We start from the raw sequence: 24,375 nt of genomic DNA, 5'->3' as shown, positions 1-24,375 counted from the left end.
CAGTACTTTCCTTAGTTACAAATAGAACAAATGAGGTTAGACCACCACCTTGTCAACCACACCATGGCACACCCAGTGCGCCACACCCAGTCTTTTCCTAACCACCTTCAGGGGCAGGTCACTAGAGATGGCGACCCAGCCAGGGCAGCCTATTCCATGCCCAACCCCTCTTCCAACAGACAGAAGACACAAGAGAAAGAAGGAAATAGATACTTGAGAGTAAAAGTGGACTAGAAAAGCGTAGAAAGGTAACGATTGGAGAGTCGTCTGAGTAATGAAAATCACACCAATGTGGCTACATGTCGTTCTACTTTATTCAGCAACTTTGGTATATTAATCCCTCTCTATACATTGTCTCACGCCACTAATGCTTGATGTTCATTGGTTAAACAACTATAGTTACACATAGATGTTAATTACTGATTGGTTGTCATGCTATAAGCATCTTTAGCTAAGGTGTGCCAAATTAGCAATTCCCACAACGTGCTTGGCATCTGGTCTCTTCTTGGCACCATGCTCATTCTTCCTTGTTGTATCCATTCGAGGATGGTACATGGTCTATCTTGTTCCGAGGACAGTACCCGGTCTTCAAAGTAACTCTGTAATCTGCAGGCCAGGGTTGCCCAACTCATGTAGAAGTGTATCATGGCCTTGCTCTGCTAAACACCCTTCCGCAGAAAATGAAATGTCAGTGCCTTCCTCAGTGCCCCTCCTCCTGCTCCTCCTACCCCATCTGTCCTGTACAAGCCTGTGACTCAGTGGTCTTGTGTTGGCAGGCTTTAGGAAGCAGGAATCTTGTGTTGGACCAGTAGCTGTCAGTTTTCTGAGTCTAGCACATCCACTCAGCACATGGTGAGAGGGAGGCTTGCATGTGGAGCTGCCATGTTTAGCAGCACTTCCGACTGTGGGTACTTTATGCCCTGCAACAGGATTGTCCCCTTGGTAAGCCTTCTCCTTTGATGTTCACCTGCCTCATCCATTTTCTAAACGCTTTTAGAAGGGCTTCTATCTTTAAAAAACAACAACAACAACAAAAAACCCAACCAAACAAACAATTAAAAAAAACACCAAAAACCAGGATGCAGCCCATAAAAGCTCGTTCAGCTTTTTCTGGGGACAAGAGGGAAGAGAAGGCAGGCCGATGCATTTACTCCTATTTTTCACTGTGCTTTTTCTCACCCTGGCAGCGGCAGAAACGGGCTGGTTACAGCCTTTCCAACCGCATGCATGAGCATAGGATTAGTTGGGCTGGGGGCGGCAGTCTCCTTTTTCTTTCGCTAAAGCCAGACGCAAGAGGAAAGCAGCCCTCCCCTTCCAGACTGCTTTCGGTTTCCATTCTTCAGCTGGACTGAAGTTTCTTTTTCCCGGTCGCTCCCTGCTCGGGGGCGGTTCACTCCGTATCCACCCCCTACCAACTCTCTCCGTACCGCGGTTGTTGCGGACCCTGCGCACGCAGCTAGGGCCGCGGCACCTGGATCGGCACCGGGATCGGCACCGGGATCGGCACCGCCGGCGGCGGTGCTTTGGCGGCGTGGCCATGACGGCGGAGGAGAAGCGGAACCTGCGGTGCTACAGGCGCTACATCGAGAGGAGCCTGAACCCCGTGTACATCCTCAGCAACATGACGGAATGGCTGTCCGACGGTGAGAGCCCGCAGCGGCGCTGCCCCCCGCCCGCCGCTCCCCCCCGTCCCTTCGCGCTCCCCTCACTGCCTGTGCTGTGCTGGCTTCTCGCTAGAGGTGAAGGAGAGAGTCCGAAAGGAGGAGGAGAAGGGCGTGACGGCGGCCGCCGCGCTGTTCCTGGATGCCGTGCTGCTTCTGGAGGCGGAGGGCTGGCTCCGGGGCTTTCTGGATGCCCTGGTTGCAGCAGGTGGGTGCCCCCCCGGGCGGGCTTTGTCCGCCGCTCCCCGAGCTGGCAGGCACGGCCGCCCTGCCGCCCGCCTCCTGCGGGAGCTGGGCAGAGCCGCCCCGCGCTCCCGGCCCCGGCAGGGGCGCTCGGTGGGCCGTGGGCTCGGCTGTCCGTCCTGCCAGACCAGGTCAGATGCTGTGGGAAAAGGCTAGCTGACGGAGTCTGGAAATAAGCCTGTTAGGAAGTGAAGCATCTGGAACAGTTCTGAGGATGGAGGAAGCCTCATTGGCAGGAGACTTGCCTGTCTCAGAGCCCTTAGAGAAGAAACAAGACAGCTATTGTTCTTACCAAATACAGTGAAAGGAAGCTACATCCTCTGAAGCAGAAAGGCAAAGGGGTCAGGAGGTGCCTGGGGATTCACTGCGAGCGTGGAATAACTTCACTCAACGACAGTCTTAAATGACTTTAAAAAAAACTTTTAAAAATACTCAGTGGCATTGAAAGCCTTTTGTTTCAAGAAGTAACCAACCATTAGTAGTTTATAAGGGTGATTGTTTCACGGTATTTATAACTACTTGATGTGTAAGTTCCTAATCTAGTTTCCTTTACTAAAAGGAACAGAAGAGATTTTGAAGGTATAAAATTAGCAGCATCTTACAGCTTTCCTCTATACATGTATATTGTGTCATAGATCCCTGTAGGTGATTTATTAGATGTGTTGAACCCCACAATCTTATTCCACAAGCTTCTTTTGTTTTCATTACCTCACCATTAATTATGAATAATTATCTCAGTGAACAAATATTACAAAGTTTCTTATCACTTGGATGTTAGCCCACTCATCCCTTAAAGCAAGTATTAGGTCCAGAGCAACGTTATACCATAATAATAATCCTGATGATCCATGTAATAATGCTGATTTCTGAATTGCAGAACTGAGCCTGGTAGTAGTGTTCAGTTTGGTGTATCTTCAGCAAAAAAATGGGACAGTTAGCCCTCTGATTCAAAGTGCTATCCCAAGTAGTTGTTAATGGGGCTGGAATTAGTATTACTCTTCTTTTTGGCAGATGCAGGGATAAGTAATTCTTAGACTAAAGACTTTATGGTGGTAAGTATCCACACCACTGTCCTGCTCTTCTAAAAGGAAATAAGAAGTTAGGTGAATTCCTTCTGTTTGCCTGTGAGTTCCTCTGGGACCCTGATATGCATTTTTCCGATTCAGAAGCCTACACAGCAAAACACACAGGCCCTTAAAATATGCTTCCCTGCATCTGTCTGTTCCAGCATACTTTCAGTATTTTCAGCTGTTTGATGACTGTCTAGATTGTGAGTGTCTGTACTGCCTTCAGTCAGGGACTGGCTTGAATCCAGTACAGTAGGGATTTTTGAAGGAGGGTGGAGCCAAGGACAAGACTAAAAGATAAAATGCAGATAAATAAAAGCCCACCAGAGCACCTTGTGATTCCGTGTCATGTCCTTTGCTCTGGGAATCCTGTGGAAGAGTATCATGGAATTCAAGAATTCCAAGGATTGTATGGTTGAAAGACAGAAGTGGATATAGTTGCTTGGTGATGTGGTGATATGACCTGTGACATAGTGTGGCTCTTTTTTTGTTTTTGCAGGTGCTACTGCTCTTTTAGGATAGGGTTTTTCATGTTAGACATACAAGTGCTAAAAAGGAAAATAGTCACTTATTAGATTAAAATTTTATGTGGCTCTCCTAGATTTTTATCATTTACAGGAAAAAATAATTTTAATTTCTCCAATGTGGCTGAGAAAATGTTTTTTTCAGCATGTTCCTACCTATTCTAGCTAGAGATTGAATTCACAGTAATGATTTGTCTCTTTTTTCTGAAAGGTTACACTGGACTGGCAGAAGCAATTGAAAACTGGGACTTCAGCAAACTGGAAAAACTGGAGCTGCACAGGCAGCTGTTGAAGCGGATAGAAGCAACAATGTTAGAAATTGATCCTGTAGCAATCATGCCATACATAAACACATGCCTGATAGAGAGGGAGTGTGATGAGATACTGCAGGTATGGTAAAATCCTGGTATTTGCCTAGTTTTACTTCAGAGAAGTGCTGGCTGCCTCACTTGTGGGATGAATCAGTGCCTGTGTGACAAGTGGCTGGGTGAGGAGGATGGCTGGCCACAGGTCTGCCATAATTTTAAACCTTTTTCTTTTCCTATTCTGAAATGGAAAGCCCCAGAGTTTTATGGCAGATAAAGTTTGTTAGAGAGACTTTGCCAGACAGAAATTGACAGAATAGCTCTGTGATGTTTCACACCATTTACAAATATTCAAACAAATAGCCTACCTATTGTTATAGTCCAGCTAATTTTAGTGTGTAATTACACTGCCAGAATTGAAGCTGTAGTGGGTAAATGGCTGAATTTTATTCTAAGGCTGTGATTCTTTGAGAAGGAAGGGCAGTTTTCAACTGAACATCAAACATAACAAATGCAGCTGCTCAGCACAGAGCAGTGGGTTTGATTGCTCAGAACCCATGGCAGTTTCTGTTTGTGGTGTGTACAGATCAGTGAATACAGAAGCAAGGCAGCCGGGATAACTAAACTCATTGAATGCCTGTGTCGCTCGGATAAGGAAAACTGGCCCAAAAGTCTTCAGCTGGCATTGGATAATGCAGGATATTACAATGCAAGTGAACTGTGGAATATAAGAGAAGGTAAAATGTGAATTGTTTTTATAATGCTCTTTTCCCATTCTTGTACCAGACAGTAATTTTTTATTTTTAGGAGAATCAGACTTATTTAGAAGGATACCATCAGACTACTTTGTGATCTAAAAAGAAAAACCTTTTAAATTTTGTTTTAAATCTACTTTATATAAAATTAAATACAAATACTATCCTACAAACAGGCAGAAATTAGTTTTTTACTATTTTTCCTCCCAAATAGTTAGGCATGTTACCTTTTTTTTGGTAAAGAGAATCAGGCAGCACAGGCTCTGAGAGCATAAGTATAGCCAAATAGTTTTTTTTTTTTCTTCTCTTCTTAATTCAACTTTTGCCATCTTTTTGGTTGCTTGAGTTTTGATAGATGCAATATTTTCTGATAAAATATGATTAGTAATATGATAGTCTAGAGAGTGATACACTTCTATTATCCCCAGAGCAGATCACTTACCTTTTTCTATGAGAAGTCAATAAGCAGCCCTTCCCAAGTTTTGTTCATATTTTGTAAAAGTCCAAAATTGTCTGTCTTAGATTTTGCTTTTGTCATTGAAATTATTTTGTCATTATCCAATTTTGCATTGAATTTACCTTTCCCTCCTTGAAAAATACTTGTATAAGTAACCTGCAGCATAGAAGAATTTAGAGCAGAATACATTATTTTGCTACTAAAAAAGTGATTTTAGATAAATTGGACTGTATATCTTCATTTCTACATTTACTGTCTCCCTAGAGCTTGTTTGAATTGTTTTTTTAGTTAACAAAACGGATAAGCTATATTTATGTGGCTTCTTCAATTATATTTCTTGTTTTGAAATTTTTTTATTACTGCAAAGGGTGTAGTTTCTTATCTAGAGAATTAATTACTATATATGCATAAAGTTGTATACATAATTGATATATTTATTAAAATATAATAATACAAAAGGGTAATACCTATCTGTATATAGATATTGTTTTCTGTAGCTGGTGGCAATACACATTATATGTTCACAATTGTATTTTTTAAGTTAAAGTTATTACTGTAGTTTGGGGCAGCTTCCTTTAACATCCAACTCAGCGAAGCCAGAGTCAGCCTGCTGAAGAAACATTGTCCATATTGCAAACATTTTACTGCTGTCAGTTACGAAGAGTTGGTGCCAGAAATTAATTGCAGATATTGTGTGCTTTCTGGAGCTGGATTGATGTGCAGATGTGCTCTTTCTCCTACTCCAAAAGCAGTGCTTTGTGATCATACGTCCTGTTTGCAAAGAGACTCTTCATGCAGGGCCCAGGGATGGTTCTTCGTGAAAGTGTTAATTATAACACCAAAGAAAATTTCTCTTTTGATCATTATGTAGTATAAAGAATATATTCTTACAATTTCTAGGTCCTTTCAGAAGGTGGGGAGTAAGGGAGACTAGAATCTTGAATTTACAAAGCTTCTTTGAATTCCTAAGAGTTTTTCGTGCTTGTGGTAATGTCCATGTTACACAGTGATTTCTTGTCACTAAACACCAAGGATAAACTTTCCTCCCAATCTGTTGTCTCTTTTGTTTTTTGGAAGTTGTTACACATGCATTGAGCACATGGTTCTTCTAAACCCAAGATTCTCAGTGCTGTCCATCTTCCTTGAAAAGGAGCCTGTGTGCAGCATCATTTTATGTAGTCTTTCTGCCAGCAACCAACTCCTTCACCTTGTTGTCACAGCAAATACATTTTAAAATCATAAGGATCAATAACATGCCTTTTTTTCCATTTATACAGATAATGGCAAAGACATTGATGGTGAAATGACAGATGACTCAGAGAATTACTTTGAAACCATAATGACATTTTCTGAAGAAGCAGAATGTGATAATCTGAGCGAAAATCTCTCTTCAGCTTCAGGTAAGTCTTAAGAACTTAAAAGTTTTTGGTTGGTATATTCCATTTCTTTAGATTCCTGAAGGACACAGATGTAGTGTACCACAATGGAAGGTACTGAGGAATTTGTGCAAATCTCTGACTTGATTTAGCTGTCTTCTGTTTTAATGTTTAAAGGATCTCATGCTGGGCATTGCAAATATTAGGGCTTGCCCCTCATTTATCACATGTCTAGTGAAAAGTTGCTTGGTTAGCACATTATCAAAAAAGGTCCCCAAACACCAGCCTGTTGTTTATGCACCTCTTCTCTGATACGATTAATTCACACATGACCTGATATTAACGAGTTTAGAGAACTGAATGTGGCTGCAAAGGATCTGTGCAGTGACTGTCATGGCAAATTTTGCTCCACTAGTTATTTCTAGTTCCTGTTCCGTAAGTCCAAACACTCTGACAAGACCACAGTTTAAGAGAGTAATAATTTCAAAAGTCTGTAGAGCAGAAGGCTAAAATAAATCCTGTGCATGTATTTGGGGAAAAAATAATTCCTTGTGTTTTCATTCTGATTTGAAAAATGACCAGCTGAAGTGAGCGTTGTCAGCGAAGACATTAAATTATTTCATTTTTTGAATCACAGTTGAAGGGTAACAAAACCGTGCCATTAAACTCACACAAAATTCTTGTTTGGTGCATCTGACCTGTTAAAAGACTTGTCAGTCAGGGAATGTTCTGTGTAGACTGCAAAGATGCTTCTAACTTTATCATTTTAGATTGCAACTATGTGGGGCACAACATATTTTTTGCATTTTTATTGCAATGCTCTCCACAAAAACATTGTTTTATCCTAGAAAGCCTCTATGAGTCTTCATCTGTTTATGAACAAAAGCCTCGGAGCTATCAGATTGAGCTTGCACAGCCTGCTATTGATGGGAAAAACACACTGATTTGTGCCCCCACAGGTAAGGAGACAGACATTTCTTTGAAAAATTCTCTTGGTGCATATTCCCTATCCTGTGAAGGATAGGGAATGGTAAAAGTTGAAACAGACTTCTTCAGCCGTTTATTTCAAAGTGTCTTCCTTGTAGCAGATCCAGATCTACCCTGCAGTTAATGACCGTGGGCAGCACAGAAGCAGGCAAGACAGACATGTCTGTTGGCATGTCAGTGCTTGTATTCAGCACATTTAGCATTTATTTCCATGTTCTGACTTCTCCTTTCTCACCCCTCAGAGTAGATTTTTCAGTTTAAGCCAGTCACTAATCTTGATATTTAAGAAATTTGTCTTGCAAGTTGAAGGAAAAATAGGATGACTTAGCTTGAGGCTCCCCTCTCTTCTCTACTGCAATGCCTACAACATCCAGACAGCCTAATTTCCCTGAGCCCTGGAAGCAAGTGGGATAATAGAGATAGGGACAGAGAAGAGCCCAGGCACAGCAAGCTTGGGGGCCAAAGGAAAATGAGTGGGAGAGCTGCAAGGCTGCCTGGGGACGGATGGAAGCTGAAAGGGCCTGGTGTCTATACATAGTCTGATTTGATGTGAGAGCACATGCTAAGAGTAAAAAACAGACTCAGTGATTTCAAAGAATTAAAATACAACTGCAGATGGATTTTAATCCCCAGTGACTGCTTAATGGCCTTTACAGACTGAGACTCTGAGAGAGAAAGGGTTGATTCCCCACCTGAGTAAGCAACATGCTTGTGTTTACATCTGTTCTAAATATGTTCAAGTCTGGAAGAGTAACGGCCCCATTGTCAGCTCCCCTTGTTACAAGGCATTCAGATGAGACAAGCTGCTGCTTACAAATGCCCCTTTTCATACTAGTCCTTTACCATTCATGTTTTTTGTTTAAAGGATCTGGAAAAACTTTTGTGGCACTTATGATTTGTGAACATCATTTGCAAAACGTTCCCTCAGGACGAAAGGCAAAAGTTGTCTTCCTTGCAACCAAAGTGCCAGTGTATGAGCAACAGAAAAATGTATTCAGGCAGCATTTTGAAAGAAGTGGGTAAGTGTCATTCTCCCTGATAGCTTCCTCCTCAGAAAATAAACTGCCCTGTAGGTCAGCTGTGGCTAGGGCAAGATGTAATGTGTTTACTGGTGAGCAAGAGCATTTGACAGTAACATCTGGATGATGAGTAGCTGCAAGAATGGCATTGCCATGGCAAACTTTGTTTGGAGAGTCTGAAATCTGGTTCTGGAGACTTTAAGCACTCGATGCACACCTGTGGAAATGGTGAAAGTATTTCTGTACTGAAAGAATGAGGTGTGCTTTCTCTTGAGACTCCTTTCACACCTGCTTTCAAAGCTGAGGCAGTTCCAGGCAGTAGCAGTGGGATTTCTCTTGCCATTCTCAGAGTCTCTCTTTTCTGAATGGAAGGACCCAAAGTTCTTTGTTTTTTCAACCTCTAGTCAGATAATGTTAGTCCACCTCTCAGATGGGACTGCGAATTGCTTAGAGGGGCATTAACAACCTGTATCTTCGGATTTTGAGGGAACTGGTTACTCAACATCCACATATGTATCCTTGTAGCTATGGGAAAGGGAGGCTGCTGGGCAGAAGCAGTCCCATGGTGCCAGACATGTACACAAAAGGGATGTTATGTGTGAACTGACAAATGCAGCTTAAATGTACAAGTTAATCACTCCTCAAATATGATATATTTTTGTTAGTGGTAGTTGAAAATCCAGTTACTTACCCTCAGCTCTATTTTTTGGTCTCAGCTTCCGTGGTCAAACTGCCAGCTCCAACTCTTTGACATTTGAAACTTACCTTTCAAGCTTGCTGAAAAGCTCAAGCTTGCTGAAAAGCCCCATTTTCTAGCTTTCCATGACCTGCAAGATATCCTTTTTCTTACCCTGTTTCTTGCATCTTCTTTCCAGATACTCCGTTCAAGGAATTTGTGGTGAAACAGTTGCAAATATCTCTGTAGAAAATGTTATACAGGACAGTGACATCATTGTGCTAACGCCCCAGATTCTTGTGAATAGCATGGAGAAAGGGATCCTTAGCTCCCTCTCCATCTTCACGCTGATGATATTTGATGAGTGCCACAACACGACAGGAAACCACCCTTACAATGTGTTGATGACCAGATACCTGGATCAGAAATTTGACTCCTCTGCAAACCAGCTGCCTCAGGTAAGGCCCAGCCCGTCAGTGGTAAAAACACTAGAGGAAAATGTTTTGCAATGCAGTCAGCAAAGTCTTGCCTTTTGTGCTGATCCAGTTCAAACTCCCATTTAACAACAGCTGCAAATGGAAATGGTAGCATCTGGAGCATTTTTTCATTCTTGGACACTTCCAGGCTTTTTTCCCATGTTACATTATCCCTGCAGCTGCCAAGTAATACTGATCAAGCATAACAAAGATTGGAGTACTTGAGAGCAAATGGAAGAGCTGAACTGGGAAGAAAGCATGTAATTTAGTAGTCTCCTTGTTGCCTCTCTGTTGCTGTTTTCTGCCCAATAAAACAGGGCCACTGCCTCTGCTGGCATGAGGTTTTCATCCAGCTGAGAAGACATCTCTGAATGAATCAAAGGATGGGTCTGGGTGTGGGTTTGCTCTTCCTCTCTATGATAAGCACTGATACAGCTTGTTATGGATTTAAGTGGCTGGATAGTTTATTTTAGGTTTAAATCCTCCAAGTTTGAGTGCCTTGGAGTGTGCATGAGTACATACAGGATTTGGTTCTTAAGTTTTTGTGCCTGCTTCTTGTATACTTCTCTTGCCTGTTTTGTTTCCGTGTTTTTGAAGATGGTGGCAATTTGGTGACTGGTAACAATGTCTCCTGGTTTTATTGCATTTGTGACGAAGGAGCAACCACTGCTATTCATGTGTGTGCTTAGATCGTAGGTTTAACTGCTTCTGTTGGAGTTGGTAATGCCAAGAGCGCTAATGAAACTGTAGAGCACATCTGTACCCTCTGCTCCTACCTTGACATACAGGCCATTTCCACTGTCAGAGAGAACAAAGAAGATCTGCAGAGGTTTGGAAACAAGCCAGAAACACGTAAGCAGACTTCTTTTTTATTTTCCAGTGAGTTGCAAAGCACCATGATGGTGGCAGCTTCTAAATTCCCCTTTATTTAGATTAAGATAAAAGCTTAAAACTAAGTTGGAGCTTTGCTTCCTGCTAGCCTGGAAGAAGTTTAGGCTTGCGGTCTCTTGTCCTTCAGTAAGGCAGTGCCCACTTGAGCATATTTTCTCTTTGCTGTTGATGCACCATCTCGAGTTTTTATTCAGGTCTGCCAGTGAGGACTGGGGACTGCTTATTTCTGTGCACCTGCAGTGCTCATTAACAGTAAACTTGATTGTGATTGCATGGAGCACCATGTGTAGCATTCGTCTAGACAAGAATTTGTTCTGTGCTTCCCAAGGAAATGTTTTACTTATTCAGCACACTGACTTACATTTCTCTTCTCTAGATATCAGATGGGTTAAAATGCGAGCTCAGAATCACTTTGCAGACATTATCTCAGGTCTGATGTCTGAGACAGAGGTGTTGATGAGGAAGATTTACTCAGTGGGTAAGATGCTGTAATATGCTTGTATTGCAGTTCAGTATTTGATTAAATCAGTATGAATCCTTATAGCTGCTAGAACAGACACTATTTTTTCACTTCCTTTTCCCTTAATTTTTAGTTGCATTTAACCAATATTTCCTAAATAAGAGATTACAGATAAAAGAATCAGTATTTTCCTGTTATACCTGATTAGGCTGACAATCATAAACGTTTTTACTTGAATTTCAGTGTGTCACATGCAACTAAAAACAGTGTGGTTTTGACAGTGTCAGGTCCTTCTGAGTTCAAAGAATCTGAAACAAAAGGGCTTGCATTCAAAACGCAGTGGGCTGGAATTCATTGATGAGTGATACCTCTGTGTTCTTATTTAAACATTTCTCCAAATCTTTTACACCCAATCTGTCTCTGTTAGGAAAATAAGAAATGTCACAGTGGTATTACTCTGAATGTTGTAATTTTTCCCTTAGAGCAAAAGTTAATTTTCACACTTGCTGCTCTGACACTTCTTGTGTTTTCTCTGGTCTCCAGGTTGCACTCAGTGTTATTTCTAGGGTTGCCCTGGCCACCTTTTCTGGTCAGCATTCTGTCCTCTTCATGCTGCTGGGTACTCTTGTTTCCGCTTTTTACCAAGTTTCCATTGTTTTCCTTTGAAAAGCCTTTGGGGTAATGTTTCAGAGTAGGATCTGTGCAACATAAACATCACTGGAAAGAGGATATGGCTGCTCAAGAAAGGAAACAATTGTTAGCAGGGTTCCAGCTTCAGGAGCTACTCTGGTGGGAAGGTTTGCAGAGAGGAGATGCATTATTGTGAAAAGAAAATGGGTCTCATGATCATGAGATTATTTCAATAACCCTTCAGAAATAAATTGATCTTTTCTGCTTTTGCAGAGTTCCTAAGTGATGTCCAGTAAGTAGTCTTAATAAAAAAATTGGACAGCAGAAAGGGGTACAAAGCAGAGACCCATGAATGGATATGCTCAGGATCAGCCTTGGTCTCTCCAGCTCTGGATTAAAGAATTAAGTCTGTGTTTAGACTGGTTTTTGCACACTGACTGCAGTGTCTTAAACTTGTTTGCCTCAGTTCTAGGTTTACGCCCTGCCCTCCACTTCCCAGGTATTTGAGAGCAAACTATATTCTGGGGCAGGAAGGAGAATTAAAACCCCCACACAACCAAAAGAAACCCCAACAAAACAACCCAAAACCCAAGAAGCCTGATCAAACAACAAAGAGATTTTCAAAATGCATGTTACATTAAGCGAACACTTCTGAAGTGTCACAGTTCTTCTTGCATGAATGGCAGTGGCTTCCCCTCTGTGGACCCTGTGGTTACTGTAGCCCGTGAGGCTCTCAGGCAGAGTGTGTATGCAGCAGAGGTACTGCCTAGTTCTGCCTCTACCCTGGGACAATATGCTTCTGGACTGTTTCATGAATGAATATAAACTATTCAGTAGCTGGTGATTCAAGGAGCAATGTACATGCAGTTTTTTGAATACCGTAGGCTTCTTACAAGATAAGTGAGCTCTAATTTTATTACAAAGTCCCTGCAGATATGTGTGTGTACACAGATCCTCAGTGGAATTGTACTGGGTTAATTTTAGGCTAATGTCTGGGTATACATTGGAGCAGGGAGTGAAGTAAACAGAGTCAGACTCTTCACAGGTGCTTCCCAGAGGTGGGGCACAAACAGTAACGGGCACAATCAATGGGCACAAACAGAAATATTTAAACAACAGGAAGAACTTTTTTGCTTGAAGGTGGTCAAGCACTGAAACAGGTTGCCCTAAGAAGTTGTAGACTCTGTATCCTTGGAAGTACTCAAAGCCCGTTTGAACTCAGTGACCTACCTGCTCTAGGTGATCTGCTTTGAGCAGAGGGTTGAACTGAGCTCTACAGGTGCCTTCCAGCCTCAGAAGTTCTGTGATTGTATCATAAAACTGTTCTTTTGCATAGGCTTTTTAGAGCCAATATTAGTGGAAAATGTGTTATCCTCTAGCTAATGCTTTTTATTTGTTAATCAAGAGGAACAATTTTTTTTTCTCTCCTTTAATAGATACCATATCCCAAATCAACAAGAATTACTTTGGAACACAGAGATATGAACAGTGGATCGTTTCCACTCAGAAGAAATGCAGACTATTGAAACTGGAAGATAAGGAGAAGGAGAGCAGTATTTGTAGAGACCTTTTCATTTGTACTGAACACTTGCGGGTGAGTTTGTATCCTCCTTCCTAGCATGCAGAGGTAGGGTCATTCTGTTCCTTCTGATAATGTTCACCTAGAAGCACATTTTGAGCCAGTTGTCCTATTTAGATTCATAGAATGGAGTTGGAAGGGACCCCCAAGGATCATCGAGTCTAGCTCTTGTCCCTGCAGAGGATATCCTCACCACGAGCCCAAGAGCATTGTCCAAGCACTTCTTGAACTCTGTCAGGCTAGGGCTGTGACCACTTCCCTGGGGAGCCTGTTCCAGTGCCCTGCCACCCTCTGGGTGAAATCCTGATAGCCAACCTAAACCTCCCCTGAACTCAGCTTCAAGCTATTTCCACAAGTCCTGTTATTGGTCATGACAGTGAAGAGATCTGTCCTTGCCTCTCCACTAAGAGTGGGGATGTTGAAGACTGCAGCAAGCTGACACAGGCTAAAACATAAGGCATGTAAGAGTTGTCTCTGTGATACTCACCAGGGACAAATTAGTGCAGAGCAAACTTTGCAGTGCTTGTGTTGTCATGGAAATGGAAGAGCACTGCAAGTTTGCAACACTTACTCTAGCTAAATAAAATTTGTGTTCATCCCACCCCATGGAAAATGAGGCCTAAATGCTTGTGTCTCTTTCCAAGCAGAAATTCAACGATGCTCTCATTATCAGTGAAGATGCCCGCATTGAAGATGCTTTAGCCTACCTAAATGAATTTTTCAAAAATGTAAAAAATGGACCCTTTACAGAGTTAGAGAAGCAGCTGACGGAGAAATTTCAAGGTATTTCCCACAGTACCTGTGACAGTTGTAGGGGAGACGAGAGCTTATGGTAGGATGGTCCAGATGTTTTCTTCAGAGTAGGTGCAGTTGTTTTTCCAGAAACTGCACTTTCCAGAAGATGTGGTGACTGCATGGGTGCAAGTGCAGTGATAGGGCAGGTGGGGGGGACTAAATTTCTGGGACTGTAAGCTTCTAGTGCAGAAGCTGATAAAACAGTAATAATTGTAGCAAGTTCTTACATGCCTGTCTTGGAGATAAGGCGACAGTGTCCTTATGGCTGTGCCCCACAAGTAGGGGCATGGTATACAATCATGGGTGCTGGTAGCATTAGATAAGCCAACATATGGTGCACTGCCTAGCTTCCTGGCCAGCCCCAGTCTTCTGGGGAGAAGAGGTGGGCCTTGTACCTTTTTCATTGAAAGTCAGAGGCTGTCACTGTTCTCTGACCTGATTTAGTTAGCAGTGGGCTATATTCTAGCCTGTGGGCTGGTGTGTTGCAGTGTTGACTGCAATTTTAAATCCCTGGTCTGGCTTCCCTTGAGTTTCAGTTGTTTTCTTAGAGGAAAAAGCACAAGAGCTGAGTTTGTGTTGTTGCTGTCTTTTGACACACAGTATATCACAGAAGTTCTCATGTCAGTTTGCTACAAAATGTGAGATATTTATAATTTGTTTTTTTCTGGGGATTTTGTTGTGTTTAACAAACAGATTTCCCTGCTTGCATCTGAAAGAACAGAATAGAAAATAAAAAAAGAAGCTAGAGAGAATGTGTTTGCTGTTTGAAAGTAGGTTTGTGTGGGAATTCTGCTTTCTGCATTAAAAAAGGTAAATTTTTCAAGAAAACTTTTTTTTTCCCTTTCAGAGAAAGAACTAGAGCTGACTGCCCTTTCAAAAGATGAGTCAAATGAGAATCCAAAGTTGGAAGAACTTGCTTGCATCCTGGATGAAGCATACCACTATAACCCACAGACTCGTACTATTCTCTTTGCCAAGACAAGAGCCTTAGTAGCAGTATGACACTTGTTTTTAAAACTCCTAAAATGGGAAGTGGGAAAATAAAATGAGTTATCATATTACCCTTCCCATTTTGATCTGAAATAGAAAAATGTACATCCTTCTAATTTATTTTACTACCTGTCTACCTAAGACCTGATTCCCGGAGGCAGGAGTGAGGTTTCTTTTCCTTTTTCTGAAAACTACAGTACAGCTATGGTGTCCTTCATGATGTCTAACTACATGTTGTAGTTGATCATTAAGCCATCAGATTTTGATTTTAAGCCTGAAGTGAGTTACAACAAGATGTGTTTTAAGGGTTTTGGCTTTAAGGTAGTGGTGTTATGAACCAGCAGCTCTGCTCCATTACTGACTGCCCATCAGGAGGTATTTATACATTTCTCAAAGGGTTCCTATAGACCTAAAGAAGGTCAGTGCCCTAGCACCTCTTTTTGACCGAGAAAAAGGAAAAACTTTGTGCAGCAGTTGTTCTCTGGACTCTTCTTATCAGTGGTCTATTTCATACTTGCCTATGATCAAAAATCTAGGCTGGATGATGCTTTTTGCCCTTACAATACCTTGCTCCCAGAAAAGGTTTGTGCTTGACGTTAATGTGCTGCTAATCATTAGCATGAGTAAAACATTTACTGCAAATATCAGCTCTGTCTACTGTAAACAGATTTATCAGCTGAATGACCCAGCCCCCCTTTCTATCCTTTTCATTCAGACATGCTGGATGAATTGCAGACCAGAAAAAAATTAAAAGCAGGCTAAAGTCCGAACTTACAACACCAAGCACCTGCTGGCAGCTTTCCATTTTAGATTTAAAAGCCTACAGTAGTTAGGGTAAATTTTGTTCTTCTGTAAGAGCAGTGTGAATGTGCTACAGTCACTGTGTAGTGGAATCCTAGTTTGTAAATAGCAACTACTTTCCTTTGATGCTAGAGGTGTAGCATTCAGTGACCTGTTCGTTTACAAGAGAAAAATGCAAAATTTTTAGCAGTGAAAGGCTGCTTGCTCTCTAGCCAGACTTAAGGTTGCTACCTATCACAAACTAGCATTTCATCTGCATAGGGAATCTAACTCCCTGATTTGCTCTCCAGGCTTTGAAGAAGTGGATAGAAGGAAACCCTCTTCTTAGCCACATAAAGCTGGATGTGTTGATGGGTAAGGGAAGAAGAGATCAGAAAACAGGTATGCAGATTGGCACTGAGATATGCTAAACCAGTGGTGGCTGTGCTGCTAAAACTGTTCTGCTTTTCCTGTGTTCATCTTCTGCGCCCTTAAACAGAGGAAGGTCATGCAGGTTTGCACTTGCATTCTTCCTTATTGGGAAGACCTTGAATAGATCCTAAGGAGATGCTTGCATTTTCTGTCCAGAACCTTTGGTTAAAGCAGCAGTAACACTCTCAACAATACTTTACTGCACAATTCTTCTTCTGGTTCAAAAGCAGTTTAGACACTTCGCTATCATAGTCATAGTTTCTTGTGATTAATTCTTGTATTATCTCTGTTACTTTTATAGATCTCCCCTCTTATTTTTGTGTTTGATGGCAGAAAGACATTTTAAGATAGAATGGAAGCTACAGCTGAAATGAATTACCTATTGCTTAAGTTCAGAGTTTGATTGAAACTAACTAAGCTGCCTGCATGTCTCCAGTAAAGATCATCTGGGTGTTGTGTCCAAAATGGTGTTTCCCAGGTTAATAATTGCTGTGACACATCAATAGGAATCCCTGGTCAGTGGGTATAATATACACCCTGCTGCATATTAAACTGGAAGTAGTTTTCCAGACCAAAAGGGTGTGCTTATTTCTAATCACTTAAGTAAAAGCAAATGCAGGTATCTTGCTCAAGGAGCTCTTCAGTGTTTTTTTGCTGACACTGTTTCTTTGTACTGTAGGTATGACCCTGCCAATGCAGAAGGGTGTACTGGATGCATTCAGAAATGACAAAGACATCAGACTGCTAATTGCTACATCTGTTGCTGATGAAGGCATTGATATTACTGAGTGCAACCTTGTGGTGCTCTATGAATACTTTGGTAATGTCACCAAAATGATCCAAGTCAGAGGTATGGAATTTCAGAGCTATTAATGTAGAAACCTGTTTTGGCCTAGAAATGGACATGAAATGCTACTAAATGGCACATTGGAAATACTGTAGTAATACATGCATGCCTTGCTGTTGTTTCTCTGTGCTTTAGAGCAAAGTCAAGTGAATGATGGGACACGATAAATTTGTTCACAGAGGCAAGTCCTTGATGTTGTCTGACTGACAACAGGCAAATTAGCCATGCTGCACACGGTTATTGAATTGTTGAGGACTGATACATCAAGCTGACAATTACATATAAACAGAACTATGGCTAGAAGAACTGTTGTCAGAAATATTACAAGTCATTCCATGACAATTTACAAAGGACTGCTGCATTGGAATTTCTTGTATTGCCTTGGCTTCTGAAGGCCTTCCCCATCCTGGTGGTTTATTACCAACCCAGCTACTCCCAGGTACACGAGGCCTTCGCCTGTGCAGGTCTCAGATATTTAGGACCAAAAGAAAGACACCTTCTGTCTGTTTTCCCTGCTTTTCCAGAGAAGTCTGTTGTGACTTTGGCCTTAAATTGGTTATTTTACAGTATGGCCAGTAGAGGGGAATGTAGAGCCACACTAAATAGTGATTTCTGCTTCACATTCCTAAACGGCATCAAACTGCCTGGTCTTTTAAGGATGCATCTGCAATATTTTTTCCTATTTCCCAAGCAGTTAACATCATAATTTAATGTGAAGTGATTTCCATTGTACTTACTCTGTACACTGCTTTCAGGGTTTGTGTGTTGTGACCTTATTATCTGTGTCTTGTAATGAAATAATTGGCCCAGAATTGACTTTCGTGGATGAAAAGATAGTGTTTATTTATAAATAGCCATTAAAGGTGCAAATAACAGAGGTTATGTCAGTTTCAAACCACATACAATCATGATTTTTGTGGAGTAAAAGCTCAAAAGAAAGTGTGAGTAGTTTTTACAACCGAAATACTGCTAAACTGGTATGAGATCCCTGAAGTTCTGGGTTTGCCTCTGTCAGTTTTAATAAACAGGCAGGCAGTAGGCATAGTCAGGTAGAAGAGAAGGTGCTTGCTGTTGTTGTCCGTGTACTTGTCAGCACAATATTTCCAGCTCCTTAGGTTTTTGTGATATATTGGGTTTTTGGGTCTTTTTAGACACCAATTAGCAGGGCTGAAAACTAATAAGACAGACTGAGATGAACTTTTCTCCTTAGGATTTTTTTTTTTTTTTTAACATGACAAGAAGGCAGCAAGATGCTACACAAAAATGGTATTTTAAAGCATGTCTGAACTCAGCACAGGGAGGCCACAGAAGCAGACAATATAGTACTGGCTAGGGGATATCCATGAGAATACCTGAGAAGATCTTGTTCTGGTTTGTTATTGAAGAATGCTCTTCAGAATTGTCTGAATCTAAACATTGCAAACAAAAGCAGCCATACAGAAGGCCCTTAATAGTCTAATGGCAGACCTGTCACTTTTGCACATGTTGTTAAGAGTAACTAAAGAGCATAAATGTATTGCTATGTAGGTCGTGGAAGGGCAAGAGACAGCAAGTGCATCCTTGTGACAAGCAAAACAGAAGTGGTTGAGAATGAAAAACTAAACAGTTACAAGGAAGAAATGATGAATGCAGCTATTGAAAATCTACAGAACTGGGATGAAACAACGTTTGCAAGAAAGGTTTGTGATTTGTGCAGTTTTCATACTCAAATTTTAAAGGCATAATCTATGTCAACCTTTACCTGCTAGGGCTCTGTGTAGGGCCAATTGATAATCCAAGGGAAATGTTCATTGTACTTGATTTCTGACAAAGGGTAGGTCAGCAGAGAAGGGATACTGTGTACTGCCAGTTTGTGAATATCAACTAAACAGTAACTGAAAAAAACTTAAGAGTGAGAGGTGGAATTTATGACTTGTTGCTTATGAAAATAGGAGAACTCATAGGTGATATAAGAGTTTGAGGCCATCGTGGGCACAGTATACAAAGATATTGTGATGTTTTGCAACTGAAAATCAGAAGGGCCAAAGCCCAACTGGATATTCATATGGAGCACCACCAAGGGCTAAGGAGAAATCCCCATTCTTTATTGGATATGAGGGGAAACATAGTGACAAAGATGAAGAGACGGAGGCTCTTAATGCCTTGATTGCCTCTGTAAGACTGGTTGTTCTCAGGATATCCAACCCCCTTAGCTGGAAGACAGAGGTAGGGAGCTGGATGAAGGCCCCATAATCCAAAAGGAACTTGTTGGTGACTTGCTACACCACTGCAACACACACAAGCAGATGGGATCTACCCAAGGGTAGTGAGAGAGCTGGTGGAAGAGCTCATCAGTCCACTTTCCAGCACTTTCCAGTCCTGGATAATTAGGGAGATCCCAGGTGACTGGAGGTTGGTCAGTATGACCACTCATCTACAAGAAGGACCAGGGAACCACAGCTCGATCAGCCTGACCTTGGTGCCTGGCAACGTTAGGGAGCAGATCACCTTGGGTGCTATTACCCATCACATACAGAACAACCAAGGATCAGGCCCACCTGGGATGGGTTTATGAAAGGCAGGTCCTGCCTGAGCAGCTTGATTTTTTTCTGGGACAGTGTGACCTGCTTAGTGGATGTGGGGAAGGCTGTGTTTGGTGTCTGTCTGAACTTCAGTAAGGACCTTGACACCATTTCCCACAGCATTCTCCCGGAGAAGCTGGCAGTTCATGGCTTGGATGGGTGTGGTCTTTGCTGGGTAAAAAAAATGGCTGGGCCCAGAGAGTGGGAGTGACTGGATTTAAATACAGCTGGTGGCTGGTGTCAGTGGTGTTCCCCAGGGCTCAGGGAAGCCTGGAATAAGCCAGTGGCAGGTACTCTTACACCCCCTTGGCTCACAGACAAGATTTCAGAGATTGAGCTGTGCAAAGGGTGCCCAAGGCCCCCTGGTCTTTACGACATTTCTTCTCCTACCTACAAGGCTTGGTGCAGTTGCTCCTACTTCTTCTTGGAGGATTCCATTTCTGCATTTGGTTCTCAGCTACTGCCTATACCTTGTTGCTTCTTTCTCTGCCTGCAGTTTCTGTGGTCTTTGTAGCTTTCTTTCCAAACTCTGAAATTCCCAGAGCAGAGCATTAATTGTGCTGTAGTGTCTCATATGACTTAAGGGTTCACATTGACATACCAGCCTTAAGACCAGAGGGGCTGTTGGGGGCTATAGGGGAGGAAGGAGCAAACAGCATAAATGCTGTTCATCACATAGTCTCATTCTAGCCCCGCATTCTAAATTGACAAATGTACCCTGTTCTTTCTTGGTATGATTTGACAGAACAAAGTGTGTTTTGTTTTGTGTGCTTTAAGTAATAGGTTCCTAGATGTTACATGCCCAAAGTCACATTTAGGCTGACATTGGGACTTCATTTCATAACGATCTTGATTTTTATTTATTTATTGCAGATATATGGCCTGCAAATGAAGGAAAAGATGCTACGAGATTCCAGGAAGAACAAAACAAAACCTGAAATAGTGGAAGGGAAAAAAAATCTTTTGTGTGGAAAATGCAAAGCATATGTCTGCAGTACAGATGACATCAGAATTATAAACGTATGTTTCTTTACAGGAACCTATATCCATGATCATCAGGAAAGTCAGCATTATTAAACTAACTGCTTTGTTTATCAGTGTGGAAGTGAGCTATTTGGTGCAAACTGGAGGAGAATAGAAATTCTGAGTAAATCAGTAAACCACAGGAACAGCTGAGACTACTTCTAGTAGTATGATATGATATGATATGATATGATTTGATATGATATGATATGATGTAATATGACATTGTCCAAGGTGTGCAAATACAGGATGTGGTAGGAATCACTTCCGTTTTCCTGAAGCCCTTCTGATGAATTTTGTTGAAAACCCCCGATCTTCAACTACCTAACCTTCTAGAATTACTGCTGGATATTTACTTTCCTGATTAGCATCAGATGGAAGTCTCTCTGCTGTTGAGATATTTCTCCCACAATTTCTGTTGACTGAAAATTATCTGCACAAAGTACTGGGATCAGCTTACAAACTCGTCTTATGGGTCAGTTTGAGTTTTGAAAAGCAAGATAAATCATGGTTTCACAAGAAGAGCCCTACAGTTCTTCAGTATTATTTTGTTTTCTATTCTGTAGGTGTAGTTCACATTGCCTCTATGTATATCCTAGGGACATTATGATAGTCCTCTTTCTGAACATGAATAGTTTCTTTGCAGACAAAAGAAGGCAACAATCTTTACACACAGAAAGTGGTGATCATGGAAGAGAGGTCTATTTGTGCTCTCTGAAAAAGTGCAGTTGCAATGTGATGAGGGGCCTCTGTCCACAGCTGAGCATTACTGTGTCTGCCTTCAGGCCCTTGCCAAATTTTTCTTTGTTTTTACCAGCTGGTTTTGGGATGTAGATGGTGCTCACTATAGCTGAGCTATTCCCAACTCTGCAAGGAGTTAGGAGTAGCTCAGCTTTGTGAAAACTTGGTTACATTTCTTTGACAAAAAACAAGGGCTATCTAAAACACCTTTGACTTTTACTCTATTTTGTGCTCCTGCCTTATCACCTATACCTGTGCAAATAGAGCCAAGAGATCAGAAAACTCTTCAGTAAGTGGTTTTGCTTAGTACTCTGCAAATAACACCTCAGTTTTTTAAATAATCCCTACAAACTGCATTTCTGGAGGATCTATCATTTCCAGACCTAGGCTCAGATGGTAAATATGCTTTCAAATGAGGCTGTTAATTTCTTTAATATTTTATTATATATGTTATAAACAATAACTGTAGCTCCTTCATCTTGTTAGGGTTATTTTTTTCTACCACTCTGAAGTAATTGCATGACCCTTCATGGGAAACGGGAGTCTCTCAAATTTGTCCATTGTCTGAATTACTCTCTTAGTTTCATAGACAGGGCTCAAATACTGCTAACACAGTTTTTAAAAAGCTTACTTAGTTCAAATATGTGTAAGCTGGTGACTGGGGATACACTGTAAATTTTTTTTGGTTTTGACAAGCCCAGGCCTGGGTTCTTCTAGTACCTGGTATTTCATGAATGGGGGGGAAAAAAGAGCAATGAGCCAAAGAGGCTGAAAGGTGAGCCTCCTGGATGACAGCAAGTGCCTTAACAGGGAGAGTATGTATTTGAGAAGGGAAGGGAAATGACAAGAAAAAATGAGGAATGTTGTTTCTAATATTAAGTGTTTCTGGCATGTGTTTCAGGAATCTCATCACACTGTCTTAGGTGATGCGTTCAAGGAGCGTTATACAACAAAGCCCCACAGGAAACCTTTTCAGTTTGATGGCTTTGAGAAAAAAAGCAAGATGCATTGCCGAAATACTGAGTGCCAGCATGACTGGGGGATCACAGTGAAGTACAAGATATTTGACAATCTACCAGTGATCAAAATCAGAAGCTTTGTACTAGAGGATGTTGAAACTGGGACACAAATGGATTTTCAGAAATGGAAAAGTATTAATTTGTCTTTGAAGAAGTTTGATGAAGAAACATCCTGAACTCAACCTTTTAATGGATATATTGTTCCAGGGCACTATGCTGAAATAGCAGCAATGATCAATGATCAATTTTCTATAAAAACTTTCGTTCTTTATGCTAGGCCCCTCACCCACATCTGGCTAGATTATAAAAGGCTAGTAAAGCTACTAAACCAAATATTTGCTATACAATGAAATATTTCACCCAAAGTTTTACTAGGAGGACAAATATGTGCCTAGGTGTCTAGATACAAATAATTATGGCTATGAGCAACCTGGTCTGAAAAAAAATAAGATCAAGTTGAATGACTAACTAAACATCCAACTTTAAGTAACAGCCTACATGTTCAAGAACTGAGGTGTGAACCAGCATCTTCTTTGATACTACTAACGTGTTGTTGGATTGCACATCCTTGTGAACAACATGGCTTACTAGCACTTCAGGCAGTACTCTAGCTACTTTTGAAACTTTTAAAAAAGTTACTTTTAATGTTTTAGACGTTGATACATAAAATTGAAAGAAAAATGTCCAGTAACTTTTCTATAAGGAAGAATCTACATCTCCTAAATCTATCTTTAATAGGAAATGCTTCTGCAACAGTAAGAAATGCAGTAGGGCAGAGCCCTCTTGGGGATTCATCCTTGTGATTAAAATGGTAGCACTTTTTTATATCACTGCACCTTAATCAAGTTGCTGTTGCTCAAACTGGGCACCCTCTTGTGCTGCTGAACTGAACAAGTCCTAACAGGGACAAATTGCCCTGGATGAAGGGAGGAGGTTCAGTTTTGATGGGGATAAGCACTTACCTAGATGCCCTGTTTCATGGATTGTCACCTAAAATCTCTCAAGACACTGTAAATACTGTAAGCTTCCTGTCAGATCTAGCTGATCTAGCATTCTTACAAAGTCTACGCATTAATGTGATCAAATCTGTCCTCTTTACCCAGATCTCAGACTTCTCTGGGAAAAACAGAAATTCCTACAGTTATGAAATGTTGTACTTGAACACTTAAAAGCACCTGTTGATTCCACACATCTTCAATGAGCTTAGTATTCAGTATTTCTAGAACCAAAACCAAATGTATTTTAAGGTTGCTTTGTGCATTTGACAATGTGGTAAGGTATGTATATGCAAGAATTATGTTACAAAACACTGGAAATGATCAAAAAAAACCCCAAAACCAAAACACAATCCCCTCACCCCAAACCTAATTTAAGAGTTAAAAAAATGAACCTAAATTTATGAGTTCAAAAATTAATTTAAACTGCCTAAATCCTTCTCAGTGAGGCTTGTGGTGTTCTTGTAAAGTGTTGTGTGGCATTAAAAGCAAAAGAACTTTGTAAGCACTGCTTCATGTTCCGCCTCAATCCATGGCTTTTACTGTGAAAGCTGTATGCACTGTACAGGAAGGCTGAATCTCAGTCCTACAGTAACTTCCTCTGTACTTAGTTTTTACCTAAAAGGAAACACAGAACAATGAATTAAGATGATTTATGTTTAGATAATGCCTCCCCTCCAAAAATACTAGGAACAAAATACTTTTGAAAAAGGCTGATTTAGCACTGTCAGATTAAAAGTACATGGAAAAATCACAGTTCTTAAGTATCAAATTGCTCTGTGAAAGGACCATCTGCTTTGGGACTCTTGGCATAAAAAAATAATCAGTCCAAAATTCCAGTAGTTAAAGTAGTAACTACTGGGCAGTTGAACTCGAAATGTTTTAATACTTTCCTGTTCTTTAAACACAAGAATTTCAGACCAAAACTTTGCAATTCAGCCTAAATGAGTACTAAAGGTTGATGGGATAACATATTAATAAGAATTTAGCTTCATACAGGAAGTCTTTCCTTCAGTACACTGCTTCAGTGAAGATGGAAGGGTGGGGAAGATCACCAGCACTCTCTTTAGCCTTTGAGAATATCTG

At 41.1% G+C, this 24,375-nt stretch overlaps 2 protein-coding genes across 2 annotated transcripts in view; one reads left to right on the top strand and one right to left on the bottom strand.

Moving 5' to 3' along the window:
- Window positions 1–297: 297 nt before the first annotated feature.
- On the top strand, window positions 298–23,794 carry RIGI (RNA sensor RIG-I). The gene is made up of 18 exons (XM_059874135.1): window positions 298–1,643; window positions 1,738–1,869; window positions 3,707–3,885; window positions 4,387–4,537; window positions 6,290–6,412; window positions 7,237–7,347; window positions 8,241–8,394; window positions 9,270–9,528; window positions 10,236–10,398; window positions 10,814–10,915; window positions 12,964–13,121; window positions 13,754–13,889; window positions 14,749–14,897; window positions 15,983–16,073; window positions 16,783–16,953; window positions 18,478–18,629; window positions 20,385–20,531; window positions 22,177–23,794. Exons 1-18 carry the CDS (start codon window positions 1,538–1,540, stop codon window positions 22,468–22,470), a joined length of 2,778 nt encoding a protein of 925 aa, XP_059730118.1. The 5' UTR covers window positions 298–1,537; the 3' UTR covers window positions 22,471–23,794.
- The window catches only part of ACO1 (aconitase 1), a 38,694-nt gene continuing 37,829 nt past the window's right edge, over window positions 23,511–24,375 (bottom strand). The window contains exon 22 of the mRNA XM_059874138.1: window positions 23,511–23,907. The gene's annotated coding sequence lies outside the window, so the exon portion shown is untranslated. The remainder of the gene's footprint in view (window positions 23,908–24,375) is intronic.

The sequence above is a fragment of the Haemorhous mexicanus genome, chromosome Z (genome assembly GCF_027477595.1).
Source record: "Haemorhous mexicanus isolate bHaeMex1 chromosome Z, bHaeMex1.pri, whole genome shotgun sequence".
NCBI classification, from domain to species: Eukaryota; Metazoa; Chordata; class Aves; order Passeriformes; family Fringillidae; genus Haemorhous; species Haemorhous mexicanus.
Note: the sequence above shows the minus strand (reverse complement) of the source record. Positions and strands in the feature narration are given on the sequence as shown.

Bases quoted from the DNA above. Each gene is read 5' to 3' on its own strand.
- RIGI (XM_059874135.1), top strand. From the start codon at position 1,538: ATGACGGCGGAGGAGAAGCGGAACCTGCGGTGCTACAGGCGCTACATC. The intron at 7,348-8,240 runs GTAAGGAGACAG...TTTTGTTTAAAG, and splicing joins ACTGATTTGTGCCCCCACAG to GATCTGGAAAAACTTTTGTG. The intron at 13,890-14,748 runs GTATTTCCCACA...TTTCCCTTTCAG, and splicing joins GCTGACGGAGAAATTTCAAG to AGAAAGAACTAGAGCTGACT.